At 32.6% G+C, this 16,075-nt stretch overlaps 1 protein-coding gene across 1 annotated transcript in view; it reads right to left on the reverse strand.

The window, feature by feature from the left end:
- LOC114345679 (exonuclease 1) overlaps positions 1-16,075 on the reverse strand; it is a 110,722-nt gene that overhangs the window by 9,636 nt on the left and 85,011 nt on the right. Inside the window, exon 3 of the mRNA XM_050663487.1 lies at positions 1,589-1,863. Within this exon, the coding sequence (XP_050519444.1) occupies positions 1,589-1,863 (275 nt within the window). The remainder of the gene's footprint in view (positions 1-1,588; positions 1,864-16,075) is intronic.

Below are 16,075 nucleotides of genomic sequence, written 5' to 3' on the forward strand. Positions count from 1 at the left end.
TTGTGCTGGGTAGGTCAAATTATAAGAATGGATAATGATAGAATACCTAGTAGAAAGCTGAGTGGAACTATGGTGGAAAGTGGGCCGGTAGGAAGGCCAAAGAAGAGGTGGATAACTGAAGGAGAGCAATCAGGGACAGAGATACTTGGTAGGCTGATGTTGGGGGAGGCAAAGGTCCGACTTGGGCTGTAGCTCCATAATATGAGAAAGATATGTATTAGTGAGGTAACGAATATTCGTAGTAGCATTTATGAATATTCGCATATTTTTTCATACTTGCATTCGCATTCGGAAAATTTGTATGTTGAAAGTTGAATGTTTTGCGAATATGAATATCAGAAAAAAAATAATTTGAAGACAATATTAAGTTAATAAAATCAAAAACTATTCACTTCTCATTTTTTTATTAAGAAAAGGTAACTTAACCTCATTTATAATCACATTAAATTTCTCATTAGAAATTTAGAAAACATTACAAAAATAAAAATAAATTAAAAAAACTGAATATTCACATTCGCAAATGTCAGAAGCAGATATTCGCATTCGCAAATGTTCAAAAAAATGACATTCGTTACACCACTAATAAGTATTATACAGGGTGTTTGGTAAATAATGGGCCATAGCTTAACCTTAGATTCCTGAGCTTAAAATAGGTCGATTTAAGCTAACCTACCTTAGTACAAAAGTTGATAATAACCGAAATACAGGGTGTTAAAGTTAAACTTTTATTTTATTTATTCTTGAATATTTCCTGACAGGCATGGGATAACCACACAAAATTTGGTAAGCGGGGTATTTTTGGGACGAGAAATCTAAATTCGTCACCAAAAATGATGTATTACCTAGATGGCGCCACATACGTCTTTCAGCGCTCATTTAATACGTTCAATTTTTTTATCCCCCACTCTACATGTTTTTTGAGTCAAAACTTTTATTTTCTTAATATTTTTACTTATAAAAGGTATACTACATTCACCTCGCGAAACTCAACCACCGTTTTCGAGATAAACGCAGTTTGAACTGCGATGCAACATAATTTTTTGCATAATATTGTAGTTACACCTGAAACATAAACTTAAAAATAATTTCCAAAAATGTATCGCAAATTACTTTAAATGGGATTTTGCGATGCAATGACATAAATATGAGATCTTGCTTTTGACCCCCCCCCCCTATGTAATGCACTGTAATGGGCCTTTAACTATTGCGTAACGCAATTTTTGAAGATTTTTGACCCCCCCCCCCCAACTTGCGTTACGTAATACTTGAACGGCCCCATAAATGAGCGTTGAAAGACGTATGTGGCGCCCTCTGGATACATAATACATCATTTGTGGTGGCGAATTTACATTTCTCGTCCCAAAAAAACCCCGCCTACCAAATTTCGTGTTGTTATTCCAAGCCTGTCAGGAAATATTCAAGAATAAATAAAATAAGAGTTTAACTTTGACACTCTGTATTTCGGTTATTAACAATTTTCGTACTAAGGTTAAGTTAGCTTAAATCGACCTATTTTAAGCTCAGGAACCCAAGGTTAAGCTATGGCCGATTCTTTACCAAACACCCTGTATAATTTGAAAGTTCTTACCTTTAAAGGGTTCGTTTCCTCTGTTAATTTTATAAATTTCTCTGCCTTTTTAAGGCCTATGCCTGGTAAAGATGGTAGATAATCACATCCAGACAGAATACACATATAAAGAAATTTATTAAAGGTATATTGTTGAACTTGTAGGCCCATACAGTAATGTATTTTATTTGCCTCTATAAGTACACCATTTCCTTTTGTATCTAGTTTGTATATCACTCTTTTGCAACCAAAAAGCATGAGATCTGAATCTTCTGTTATAACTATATTAACAGCTCCTAAAAATCAATTATTTTATTTATTTATTTATGAATGGGGCATGAATTTATTTATGAAAGCCCAATTACAATTTGTGTTAAACTTTTAAATTACAGAACATGGGTAATAACAATAAAATTAAACAAGTTAAATAACAACAACAGAATATGAGTAATAATTAATAATACATCTTAATTAATGTTTACTAAAACCTGACTCAGGAATATGCTATAAGATTGAATAAAAAAATATGAAAAAAAAATTTTAAGAAACGCTTTTTTTAGTTACGAATGACTGAAATTAAAAATATTATAAAAAATCAACTAAAAAGCAAAAAAAAAATAAAAAAAATCTAACACATTCGTCAAAGAAAAGCGTGGCGCGTCTTCATCGAATAAACGGTTTTCGCCCCACGCTTTTCTTTAACGAATGTGTTGGATTTTTTCAATTTTTTTTTCTTTTTAGTTGATTTTTTATAATATTTTTAATTTCAGTCATTCGTAACTAAAGAAAAGCGTTTCTTAAATTTTTTTTTCATATTTTTTTATTTTTTACTTTTTAGTCTTACACTTTTCAAACATTAAAATATATCGTCATGTTTATTAAAATATGTATAAAACATATGATGTACTAACATGAAAAGTATTCGGAATCGGCAAAAAATGAAACTTTATTGTTTATTTATGAAGCATAACGTAAACAATTAACGTAAAAAGTGAAATTATGTGTAGTTCACATCATTAGCTACAACCCGTAAAAGTTTTAAGTTTTTTACATTGTAAAAAACAAGAGAATTTTAAGCATTTTCCTTAAAAATCGTTTTTTTTATTTAAACAATTAATAAACATAAAAAATGTTTTTTATTGACTATTCGTGTATGGTTCCCGCGAATGCATATGTCTGCAAATTTTCATTCATTTGCATTGGAGAAAAGGCAGTCAAATTAACGTCTAAAGATTTGACGCAAACTATTGAACTAAATAAAAGCGTTTAATTAAAAAGGTCAATATTAAGGTACTGGTTTGCTAGACTGGTAGTTCTAGTGAGGAAGTTATAAACTACAAATTTCACTGACATTATTTTATCACCTGTTCTTACAACTTCTACTATGCTGTCTTTCATTTCACTATCAGCAATTACACCAACTTAATTTCTAGTGTTACTATTGAATAATCCACCTAGTCCTTTCACCTGTTGTCATTTCCAGCTAGTCTCTTTAATGTACTTCTTACCTATAAGACTTCCAAGATTCCAAGGCCCTATCCTAATTTTTTTAACATGTAACAGTGTTCCATTCTCCCTGAAATAGTCAGCACCCAGACATCCAAATGGAGGCTAAGTTCGCTTCCAGAACATTTTACCTTAAGAGATGCCATCACTTTGGTATTATTAAGGGGAGGGTATGGTTTTGTAATGATATGATGACCACAGCTGGCGATCGGCCGGTCGACCACAGATGATCGAAGGAGTATCCGTGTTGGCGCATCCCTTCTACATACCCTACTAGGCGAAACCGAAGGAAAAGTGGCATGGAGAGCGTATTTAAGACGAGGAGGAGAATCATGAAATCAGTTATTCTTGACGTGTGAAATTAAGAATAGCTCAATGGCAGAGATGCGGCGTGTTGAGCCGGTACTCTGCCTAGGTAGGCTCCTCAGTATTGACGAGGCGTTTTACCGGAACCGCTACCGCAGTAAGCGGTAGTAACGATGGACGGGTGACTGTGTGTCGCTGTTTAATGTTATCGCTTTGGATTGAAATGCGATGCCTCTGAGTCTGAATGTGTAGATAGGTTGATTCCATGTAACGAGCTTGTTATTGTATATATTGTGTTGTGTATTGTATAGTTTTAATATTACTATTATGTTTTGATGACAGTAATAAGTATAATGTTATTTTTCCTTTGCAGAAGATATAATTATATTTTATTTTATTTATTTTGAACTGTATATAAATAACTTAAATTTATTTACTTTGTTTTTAACCTGTGTTTTACCGAGTCTGTCGTCCGGAAAGAGCTACCCATTACAGTTTGAAATTAACATTTCCAGCACATTTTTGTGATTTTTTTTTTGAAACTACGGTAGAAGTATTTGATTTTTAAATTAAATGAATGTATTCAGTACATTTCAAAAAATATAAAAAAAATTTCCAGGAAAAATAAGCCAATGGTGGCAAATTTTTACAGACACCTCCAAAAAATGGATATTGCGGTGGGCATCAGAACTCGTCACTGGGTCATGTGAAACAAAAATTCAAAAAGATTTTATTAGCGGAGTTTTTTGAGGTAACGCTGTCAAGTTTTTTTATTTTTAATGATTTTTGAGTTCTTGGTATCACTTGGAAGTAAAAAAAAAAACGAAATTCTTTGTAACAAAAGGGTGAAAATCAACATATTTATTACTTTTAAACAAAAAATAAGCATAAAAACAAATATATCTCGACAGTGTTACCTTACGAAACATCTAAAGAAAACATTCGCAAAATTTCAGATGGATTGGTAAAGTAGTTTTTGAGTTACAATGTCCACCGACGTTGAAAAAGCAGTTTTGAGAAAAATGCGTTTAAAGTTTTGACAACTTTGCCTATGATGTCGTTTTGCGTGCTGGCCCGAAACCGCGGCAAAGGGAGTCAAAGGTAGGAATCTTCAACATGCTGTATCTCTGGTAATTTTACTCTGATCAATCTGAAATTTTCATAGAGCATTCTTGAAGTTATGCACTTTCATTTAAATTAATAAACCAATATGAAAATTTCAAAATATACCACCCCATAAGCAGGGCCGGATTTAAGGGGCCCCCCACAAAGCCCCAAATATAAGAGGTTCATTTAAACAGATACTGGCAGGAGATACAGGAACTCGGACAAAGTATAAAATGAAGGAGCATAGGAGTGATAATATAATACATTGTTCGTGGTTATGTTTTTCACCTTCCACCGGGTGAGTGTATTGCTTCGTTTGTAAATTCTTATCTAGTGTTCGTACACATTTTAGCCACAGAGGATTTTGTGATTGGAAACATGCAGATAGTAGGCTTACAGATCACGAAATGTCTAAAGGACACGAAAGAATTGGGCGTATTGATACTAAAATAGCAAAACAGGTCGAAGAAATAAAGAATTATTGGAAAATAGTAACACAAAGACTAATGTTAGTGTTTTAATGTTTATTTGTGAACAAGATTTAGCATTTCGCAGCGAAAATGAGTTGTCGAATTCATCACAAAATGAAAATTATTTGGGAATACTCCTGTTATTAGCTGAATATGATTAATTTTTGAAGCACCATATTAATAAATATTCAAATCCTGGAAACGGACATGTCAACTATCTTTCATCAACTATATGTGAGGAAATTGTACATCCGATAAGTCAAAACGTATTAAATGAAATAGTTTCAAGGATTAAGAAGTCAAAATATTATTCAGTTCATATCAATCAATAATTAATAATCAATTTCTTAGAATTTCTTGTATTTTTCACTTCCTCTACATATAGATACAACTTAACAGAATGTTTAAAAGCTGCATCTTTAAGCGACAGCAACGCAGACCGTGGCAAAAATATTATTGTTTCTAAAAGAGCAAATACTCCTAGATGAACATGGAGGTAATGCCGCAAAAGGACTTGTTAAAGGTTATAGTCAGATTAAAGGAGCATTATCCAAAATTTCGGAAGACTATGAGCAACAATTTAAAACTCGTAGCATTGCAAATGATTTATACCTATAAATCGAATATGTTTACTGGAAACGGAGAGGATATTAGGGAGGACAAACAGCACAAGCCGTATTCTTCAAGATCCAAATATTGACCTTAATTCAGGAGTGGCAGCACTTAGATCACTTAAATAAATTATACAGTCAAGACGTGACAATTTCGAAAGATATGAGAACATCAGAGAAGTTTAGAACTCAAAATTTCAGTCACTTCATTACCTCTTTAAGTCATAGGCTTTCTGCATATGAATCCATTCATTCCACTTTTGGATTTTTACATCATTTGGGAAAATTGGAAAATTTAACTCTCAATGAAATTGAAGCTCACTCACCATCATTATTATCAACTTACCAACATTTATAGCAATGATTTAGATGAAAACTTATGTGTCCATCTGGTACAGTTTGTAAGATTCGTCAATTCATTTAAAGAGGAAATCAGCTCATCAAATATAAGCAAAGAACTTCAAATGTACCAACTGCTAAAAGAAAGAAAATAATATGAATGATGCTTTTCCAAATGTTGATATGACACTTTGTTTATATTTAGTCGTGATGCTAACTAACTGCAGTGGTTAGAGATCATTCTCAAAATTTAAGTTAATTAAAAATCGACTTCCGTCTATGATGGGCCAAGAGTGTTTTAATGATCTCTCTACAATGAGCATTGGCCACGATGTCTTAATGCAACTAGATAATATGTCCCCATAATCAAGAAATTTTCAATTAAAATATCTCGAAAAGTTCCTGGACTTACAATAAATCTTACTATCATTTTTAATATTTCACTGTAACAAGTTACAGCTCTTGTACTTTTTATTATTTAAAATTATATTTATAAAAGTAGATCAACATTTTTTTAATGGGAGGAAGTAGGACCCCCACACCAATTTTTCCCAGGGGCCCCCACTGCCTTAAATCCGGCTCTGCCCATAAGGCTTGACAAGATTTTCGGATGTTTGATGCTCTAATGACTTTTATAGCAGAATCATATCCTGCACCATTCAGCTACCACACCACCAATGCAACCAAAGTGCAGTATTATCCCATACCAGCTTTCATCTTTCTGCATAGGCCAGGATTCCTACTGTAAGGACTGCCCTATAAGCCAATGTATTGCCTCTATCCCGCCACTAAGAGGCAGATAATTTATTGGGGAATTTATTTCACAATAGTGTACCTATTTATTTAAGTACTGAAAGAAAATCATATTTAGGCTGGAGTAAACTTTTGATAAATTGTTCATAAAATAAAAAGCAAACTTCATGGTGGAATACTGAAATAAAGAAGTTAGTAAAAGAAAGAAAGCTGCAATGGAAAAATATCTAGGAACGAATAAAAAAGAAGACTACAAAAATATAAACAAAAAAGAATAGAAGTAAAGCTTGCAATTAAGGATGCAAAAGAACAGTCATGGGAAAATTTCAGACACAGAATGGAGACACAGGCCAAAGGAAATTCTAAACTTTTATACCGAACATTACAAACGTTAAAGAAAGGAAAAAATTCTAGTCATAAATTCATTAAAAACAAAAACGGATTGCTACTTACGTCAGAGGATGAGATAAAAGGAAGATGGTTCGTGTATTACAATGAGCTATTGGAAGGTGAAGAACAAAGCTACCAGTCACCAGAAAATTACTTGGGATTAATAGAAAATTAAAGTCAAACTAAGATAGAATTAGAAGTAGAAATAGCATTAGAAAAAATTAAAATAGGTAAGGCCCCCGGACCGGACAATATAAAACCCGAAATGTTATAATATATGGGTACCTCTTCTTCTTCTTCGTCGTCTAGCCATTCACGTCCATATCTGAACATAAGCCTCTTCAAGTCTTCCTTTCCATTGTTTTTTGTTGTACGCTACTTGTAGCCAATTTTTCCCGGCAGTTCGTTTCAGATCATCTGTCCATCTCATAGGAGGTCTGCCTCTGGGTCTTTTGTGTTGGTATGGTCTTCAGGTTAGAATTGTTCTGTGCCATTTGTTTAGATCGCTCCTAGCTACATGTCCAGCGTATTCCCATTTCAATTTTAATGATTTTTGTACCACATCGGTGACTTCGGTTTTCTGTCTTATCCATGTGTTTGTTTTCCTGTCCTTAAGTGATATGCCAAGCATTGCTCTTTCCATCGCGTGTTGAGTGACTCTGGTATGTTCATATTCTTTTTTGTGATTGTCCATGTTTGTGCCCCATATGTTAATATCGGAATAATGCATGCATCAAAAACTTTAGATCTAAGATGTAGTTGAATTTGCTGATTTCTGAGTATATAGTTCAGTTTGCCGAATACTGCAAATGCTAACTTTCTTCTTCTTTTTATTTCTTCCGTTTGAATTTCCCTATTTAGTATTATTTTTTGTCCTAAGTATATAATATATTCTTCAACTTTTTCTATAACTTTGTCGTTTATTATTGTCACGGCTTCTTCGGAGTGCATGACTTTTGCTTTGTTTAAATTCATTTTCAGTCCTATTTTATAAAATTCTGTGTGTAGTTCTGAAAGCATGGTTTGCAGTTCTTGTAGGTCAGTAGCTATCAGGATTATGTCATCCGCAAATCGCAGATTACTGAGGTAGCGGCCATTGATGTTTATTCCCTTATATGTATTTCCAATTTAGATTTTTAAACACGTCCTCCAAAACTAAGGTGAACAGTTTGGGTGATAAGAGTGTCTCCCTGTTTGACTCCCCTGTTTAATGGTACAGGGTTCGTGTATTCATTTTCATTTAGGTAGTATGTAGCTGTAGCTTGGTTCATAGTTTCTTTTATTAAGTTATATCTGCTGTCTATTATACCAGCGGTTCTCAATCTGTGGTACATGTACCACTGGTGGTACATTTAATTTTTTGAGGTGGTACACAAAACGCAAAAACAGCCAAAATCAGCACCACTATTATGGTTAATTAGATCACCTAGTTAGATATGTATTTCAGTTAGGTGGTACCAAAAATAATAAGAAGTATTTGGTGGTACATGACACAAAAATATTGAGAACCGCTGTATTATACAATTTTGCATTGCGTTTATTATTTATTATGGGTACCTATAGAATCAAAATGCTACTTAATATCTTAAATATAGTATGCAGAGAAAAACAAATTCCCGAAGATTGGACATGTGGTATCATAATCCCAATATACAAGAAAGGCGACACTACAATTTGTAACAATAGGAAACTAACACATAAAAATATTTTTGCATAAAATTGTTAATTTAAGTTTAAAAATATTATATTCAAATATTACGTCTTAACAATTAATAGTGTACGCACAACAACTGATAATAGTTCCGCGCCCAAATTTACCGTTTCAAACAACTTCAAATGTGCGCGCTGGGGTCTGACGTCATCAACCATGATATTTACCACTATTATCGTTTGGCTAGTGGCAGACGTGCACAGTGCAGACAATATTTTGAAACTGTAAAGAATTTCATTCATTTATATTATTTTTAGGTTACGGAAATACATTTTTATTTTACAACCTATCTCAAATATTATAAACTGCGCGTCATAGAAAACGGGCACCCTAAAAAATGGGTCATTTTTGATGTCGCGTATATCCTAAACCTGTTGTCCGATTTGAATGATTTTTTGAATATGTTATAGCCCTATTCTTTGTCAATATCCCTGTAATAATATTTTTGCTAAACAGGTAAATTTTCATTGTATACCGGGTGTACGAATCAAACTGTGTTTTTTTTTTCTCAAAGTTCGCAACACCCTGTGGAATATTCTAGCATTTATAAAATACTGAAATTAAAACCCAACTATAGCCTCAGGTTTTCTTAACATTCTGTTTTTTGATTTATTCGCTTATGTTGGATAATACAAAAGTTCTGTACTTTAACAACTAGCCATGTTCTTCATCAGTACAGGGTGTTATAAGTCTAAAGGGTTTTAGGGACTAACTAAGTTCGACAAACTTTAACGGGTAATTCTGCATTAAAAATAATGACAGTTTGCTTTATAATCATATATCCGCAAAAGCTTCGTTTCCGAGATACGGGATGTTAAATTTTTTCTTACAAACTGATGATTTATTTATTGCTTTAAAACCGGTTGAGATATGCAAATGGAATTTGGTAGGTTTTAAGAGATGGTTATTGCGCATTTTTTGACATTCAACTAAGAATTTTATATTCACTATTGGAGCGCATACGGGTAATATGACCGATCATATTATTCGTATGCACGCCAATGGTGAATAAAAAATTCTTAATTGTATGTCAAAAAAATGTTCAAAAATTACGTCTTAAAGCCCACCAAATTTCATTTGCATATCTCAACCGGTTTTAGTGCAATAAATAAATCGTCAGTTTGTAAGAAAAAATTTAACATCCTGTATGTCGGAAACGATGCATTTGCGGACATATGTTTATAAAGCAACCGATCATTATGTTTTCATGCAGAATTACCCCTTAAAGTTTGTCGTACTTCTTTAGAAACACCCTGTACTGATAAAGAGCATGCCTAGTTGTTAAAGTACATAACTTTTGTATTATCCAACATAAGCGAATGAATCAAAAAACAGAATGTTAAGAAAACCTGAGGCTATAGTTGGGTTTTAATTTCAGTACTTTATAAATGCTAGAATATTCCACAGGGTGTTGCGAACTTTGAGAAAAAAAAAACACAGTTTGATTCGTACACCCGGTATACAATGAAAATTTACCTGTTTTGCAAAAATATTATTACAGGGATATTGACAAAGAATAGGGCTATAATATATTCAAAAAATCACTTAAATCGGACAACAGGTTTAGGTGATACGCGACATCAAAAATGACCCATTTTTTAGGGTGCCCGTTTTCTATGACGCGCAGTGTATTATAAAGTTTGAACAAAATTAAATACTTAGGTATATCATATTTCTTAAAAAATGTAAGTACATATCGATACATCAGTATCAGACTGCACCAACTCAAAATTTTTCAATATTGAGATAAGTACGAGGAAATGGTTAAAATATGTTTATTTATCAGTTTCAAATTACACCATCTCAAAATTCCAACACCATCGTAAAAATTTTGACTTGTCAACATGCAGAATCGTATATTTTGTTTAGAATGTGGTAGTTTCATACCGCATCACTTTGAGTTAGTGCATAATGAAACTTGATCGGTAGAACTATTGTCAGCTACTAACTCAAAATGGTCTGTGAAAGCTGCTTGCACTGACCGTTGCTAAATTAAATGTTCGGAAAAGTTTAGTGATACAGAAAGAGAAAAACTGCTAAATAACTACTGGGGTCTTGGTGATGTAAATAGGCAGCAAGATTTTATAGTTAACAATATAATGCCAGTTAAGCCAAAATATCAATATAGTTGGTTCGCTAAACTCAGACACAACTGGCTAGTGATTTAAGTAGGTTTTTTTGTTTTTGGCCAATTTTGCCAAAATTGACAAAATTACTAACTATTTAGTAATTATTATTAACTGTTTAGTAATTATTTTTTGCCAATATTATTAAATTGGTAAAATTACTTACTAAAGTTACTAGCCAGTCGTGTCCAAGTTTAGCGAACCGACTATATAAGAAAGAAGGGAGTTTTAGGAGCGAAAATAGAGCTTATTACTTTGAGATGAGAAATGAAAAAATTAGAGTACTTATGTAAAGTTTTCTTTATAACACTTTGAACATTTCGAATAGGATAATAATGAAAAAGCATGCACAGCAATTAAAAAAAAAGCAGAGCTAGGGTTTGCACAGAATGACAATCGCGGAGGAAAAAAAATGCTTGGCGACCAATGGTGCTTGATGATGAAAAAGAATTCGTGCGGTGCCACATCAAATCTTTTCCAGTAATTGACTCTCATTATTGCGGAGCAAGAAAAAACAAATCTGTAAACTTAGCCACCATGTACAGACTGTACCAAGAAAAATGTAGAGGAGAACTGAAAATTCCCGTAAAACTCCATTATTACACCAAGATTTTTAACAGGGAATTTAATATTGCCTTTTTTCAGCCAAAAAAGACCAGTGTTGTAAAAAGTATTACAACTTAAGTATGATGCACATATCAGAGAAAAAAATCGGATTCGGTTAGAAAAGGAATTGGATATCACGGATTCAAAGGAAGATAACAGTACTGTAGTTTGTTGCTTTCATCTCCAAGTTTTATTATCACTACATACCAAATGGAGATCGGAGTGATTTTCTTTTTACATGAGACGCTTATCATGTTACAACTTCATTATATTTGATATTTCTCACAAACGTGGCTATAGTTTTTTGTGGCACGAACGTATCGCAAGCAGAGGTTTTAATGAAATAAGTATGTGTCTTTGACAGTATCTAACGAACCATGGACCTCAATATGAGCACATATTTTACTCCGATAATTGCCTGGGCGAAAACAAAAACAAATTTATTGCTTGCTTGTTTTTATATTGCTGTCAAAACTTATCAATAAAAAGCATAGCCCACAAATGCTTAGTAGTTGGACATACTCAAAATGAGGGTGATGCGATGCACGCCCTCACAGAAAAAAAAAGATACCTAAAAGGAAACCCGCTCTATATTTTATCGCAAATGCTACCAATAATAATTAGCCTGGCTAAAAAAACTTCGGATAAAAATATCGGAAAATAAATGAAAGACAGAATTTACAAAACAGTCATCCGGCCAATAATGACATACGCGTCAGAAACACGACCCGACCACAGAGAGGACAAAAAGATTGCTCGAAACAGCGGAGATGAAAACCCTTCGAAAAATCGATAGTAAGACTCTATGCGACAAGCTAGAAGTACAGATATACGACGGAGATGCAAGGTGGATAACATTCAATAACTAGGTAAGAAACGGAGGAATAGAATGGAATGACCACGTAAGCCGAATGACAACAAATATAGTAGTCAGGACAGCGAGAGACGGTTCTCCAATAGGAAGACGATCAGTGGGAAGACCACGAAAATGATGGAACGACAACTTACTAGAGGCACATTGTAAAAACAGACAGAGTCATGTCTATACAAAAAGAAGAAGAAGAGAAGAAGAAAACTGGACGGCCTGGTACGCTACAGAAGAAATTGCCGAAGTGTATGCAATTTTTAATATAAATGAAGCCGGAGACAAAATAAAATGGAGCGAAATACAAATTCTAAGAGTTGAGAAAGACCAGCCACACAAAATAAGATAGTTATAATAATAAGACAATTTAAAATTATTCTGATTTTGTTATATTTTTTCATAACAAGGAAACAATAATGATTTTATAAGAAAATAAAAATAATTTTAATTGAATTCCATACAAATACCCTATACAAAATGCACTAACTGTTAAAAAAATCATGTGTCGACAGTTTCATAGTGCACCAACTCAAAAAAAAATCTGAATTCTTTAAAAAAAATTAAACAAAAATTATCATCTAAAAGAACCATAAAATAAACATCTAATTCCAAAATTTTGTTTTATTTGAAAAACAAATGGACTATTTACAACAGATTAAAAATATTTGCTCCCAGAGAAAATAAGTTAAAGTTGATTTGTGAAGAACTATGTTTTTTGAGTTGGTGCACTCTGATACTGATGTATCGATATGTACACAGATACTACTAAAAGATTACTTATAAAAGGAAAGGATGTTTTATTAAAATATATACATATATATTTAGTTTAAAATTTGAATTTCATTCTCACATAAAGAAATAAAAAATATATTGTGGAAAAAACTTTATTTTATCAAAGTTTTATTCCATTTATTTTTAATAATTAGCATAGCCAAATATATGGAGAAAAATATTTACACTCCAAAAGTCTTGTGCTATCTATACTAATCAAACTGTCAAGGACACACACACACAAGTAAATTTTGAATTATTTTCAGTCTGTATCTGCTACGCAAAAAAAAACACTTATTTTTCAAATAGAAACATTTGCAACTGTACTTGTGCATTGTACATTGTAACATTGATTATTTGGTTGTCTTTAGTTAAATAACTATCAAACTTTATTTGTAGAAAAACTAAAGTAAACTTTAGTTATAGAAAATGTTTTTACTTGATTGTGGACAACAAAATTAGATTTTAGCTCTCGGTCTCGGTTTTCACACAACACAACTTTTAAATCCAAAACGTTCTTCCCTTATAATAATTATATGTTCCGAATATATTTTTGGTCGTAATATTTTTTAATAAACAAAACTGAAATCTATCATTTATAAATATTTTAAATTCATGACTTCATAAGAAGAAAAAAACTTAAAAATAAACAAAACTTTTAGTAATAAAAGTAAGAGTAACTACAACCTATTGTTATAAACAATTTAAACATGCTTATTAATAATACTTACTTATTTGTCTTAACACCTGATCAATTTCAGTTTGAAACTAAATAAACTGATTATGAACTATACAAACGCCAGAAAAGCGTCTCTACACGTGGAAATCCCCTCAAGATGAGCAACAAGGTAGAATAGTACGGAATCAAATAGACTACATTCTAAAGGCCCCGTCTCACCATCAAATAATTGACAGTTATTTGATCAAACTTGACAGTTAGTGACACAAAGTGACAGTTAGTATGTATAGTTTGTGTCACTAGTCAAGTTTGACTGTCAAGTTTGATCAAATAACTGTCAATTATTTGATGGTGAGACGGGGCCTTAATAAACCACCGATTTCGAAACAATATTAAAGATGTAAAAACTTATCCCGGCGCTGATATAAACTCGAATCATACTTTACTCTGCTCCAAAATATATATTAAATTAAAGAAACTAACAAAGCCAACTAAGCCTAGTAAGATATCTCGACCCTCTTAAAAACCCCCAAACGCGCGAACACATATCACAGCAGATAAATAGTAAAATGCACAGAATATCAAATATACCAAACGAAAACAGAACTATGTATTAACGAATGTTGGTACGATATTCAAAACTCGATTTTAGAGGATGTAAGAGAATCTTTAAAAACCATAATCCATATTTATATTTGTAAACAAGAAATTTTCTTGCAATCAAATAAATATTTTAAACCACAAGACATAATTCTTCAGAAATACCCTCTGTAGTAACTGTGGTTATTAAATAAAAACTTTATCATTAATGCCAAAATGTTACTTGCAAAGAGATTTTCTTCCACAAAAGAATTGCGCAGTAACCATTCAGCCCTATTCTGTAACTTTTAACAAATCGAATAGAAATGACCAAGTCGAATCGTAATTACCCGAAAGCGGAATGTTTGATATCTATCGCGTCATTTTCGTGTTTGGATTGGTATTCTGTAACTCACATCGTAAGCAAGTTAAATCGAAATCGGCAATTTCTATTTCACTCGGTCAAGCAAAATTAGTGTTCTGTGACCTGTTTGTTACTGGTTCTAAATTTGAAATACGACACCGTTGCCATATCTTCAATTTTTGATATTATCACATTACATACAGTTGCTTTTTTAAAAATAGTTTTGAAATAACAAAAAAGAAAAGTTTTGAAAAGTAAACAATAAAATGTTAGTGTAAATATTGGACACAAAAACCTCAAAAGATGATAAATGGTTTTAAATCAAAGTTAATTAAAATTGTTATAAAAAAGAAGATAAACTGATAAATAAAAAAGATAAATGAAGCTAAGATGTATAATGTAAGATATTACTAATATATACAATCTTAAGATTTGATTCCAGCTAAAATAACTGATAAACAACTTTTCCCAAAAACGGCGTCTTTTCTATAATTATTTTCTTTTTTATAAGCGTTAATTAATACAAATACAAGTAAACTGGATATATTTACCAATCAACGCTATAAGTCTATCTTTATATTTTAAACGTTCTTGTACAATCTATTCTTGTACATTATGACATTGATTGAAATTGTATAGGGAGGCCGGAAAGTCCCTTAACAATAATGAACTGCTTTTGTTATACAACAGAGGGAAACGATAATAACACAATTATGTTTGTAAATTATTTATCAATTATTTATTTATCTAAAACATCGGTATGCATACCTCCATTGTCACAATACAACTTGGTACAACACCATGTTCGTGTGCTCATTTGTCTCAGCCTGTCCAGAGTTACTGACGTAAAAGCTTGGCGAACTCTGTTTCGCAAGTCCTCATTCGAAACATATCTGCATTGTATAACATCCTCTTTAATGAAATCCCACAGTGAATTGTTCGGCGTTGACAAATCTGGACTTCTTCGAGGCCAAGGAATTGGAGAACCTCGCCCAATCCATCGGTTCGGGAAGATTTCGTTCAGGCGTCTGCGAACAACGAGAGCAAAACGGGGTGAGACGCCATCTTATTGAAAATAGACAGTGTTAGCAGTGCCCTGAGCTGTCCACTGCGGTAGTAACCACTCGTTGATTATCTGCAGATACGACTGTTAAATTACGAAGCCTTCAAAAAAATATGGTCCAATCAGATAAGTTGAAGAAGTTCCAGAACATATCATAAAATGAGGCGGGTTTTTTTTACTATCTTAAAGGAATGAGGGTTGTCTTTTGCTCAGAAATAAACATTTCAATTTCAAGAAATCGCACACTCATCGGAGAATATAA

The sequence above is a fragment of the Diabrotica virgifera genome, chromosome 10 (genome assembly GCF_917563875.1).
Source record: "Diabrotica virgifera virgifera chromosome 10, PGI_DIABVI_V3a".
Lineage (NCBI taxonomy): Eukaryota > Metazoa > Arthropoda > Insecta > Coleoptera > Chrysomelidae > Diabrotica > Diabrotica virgifera.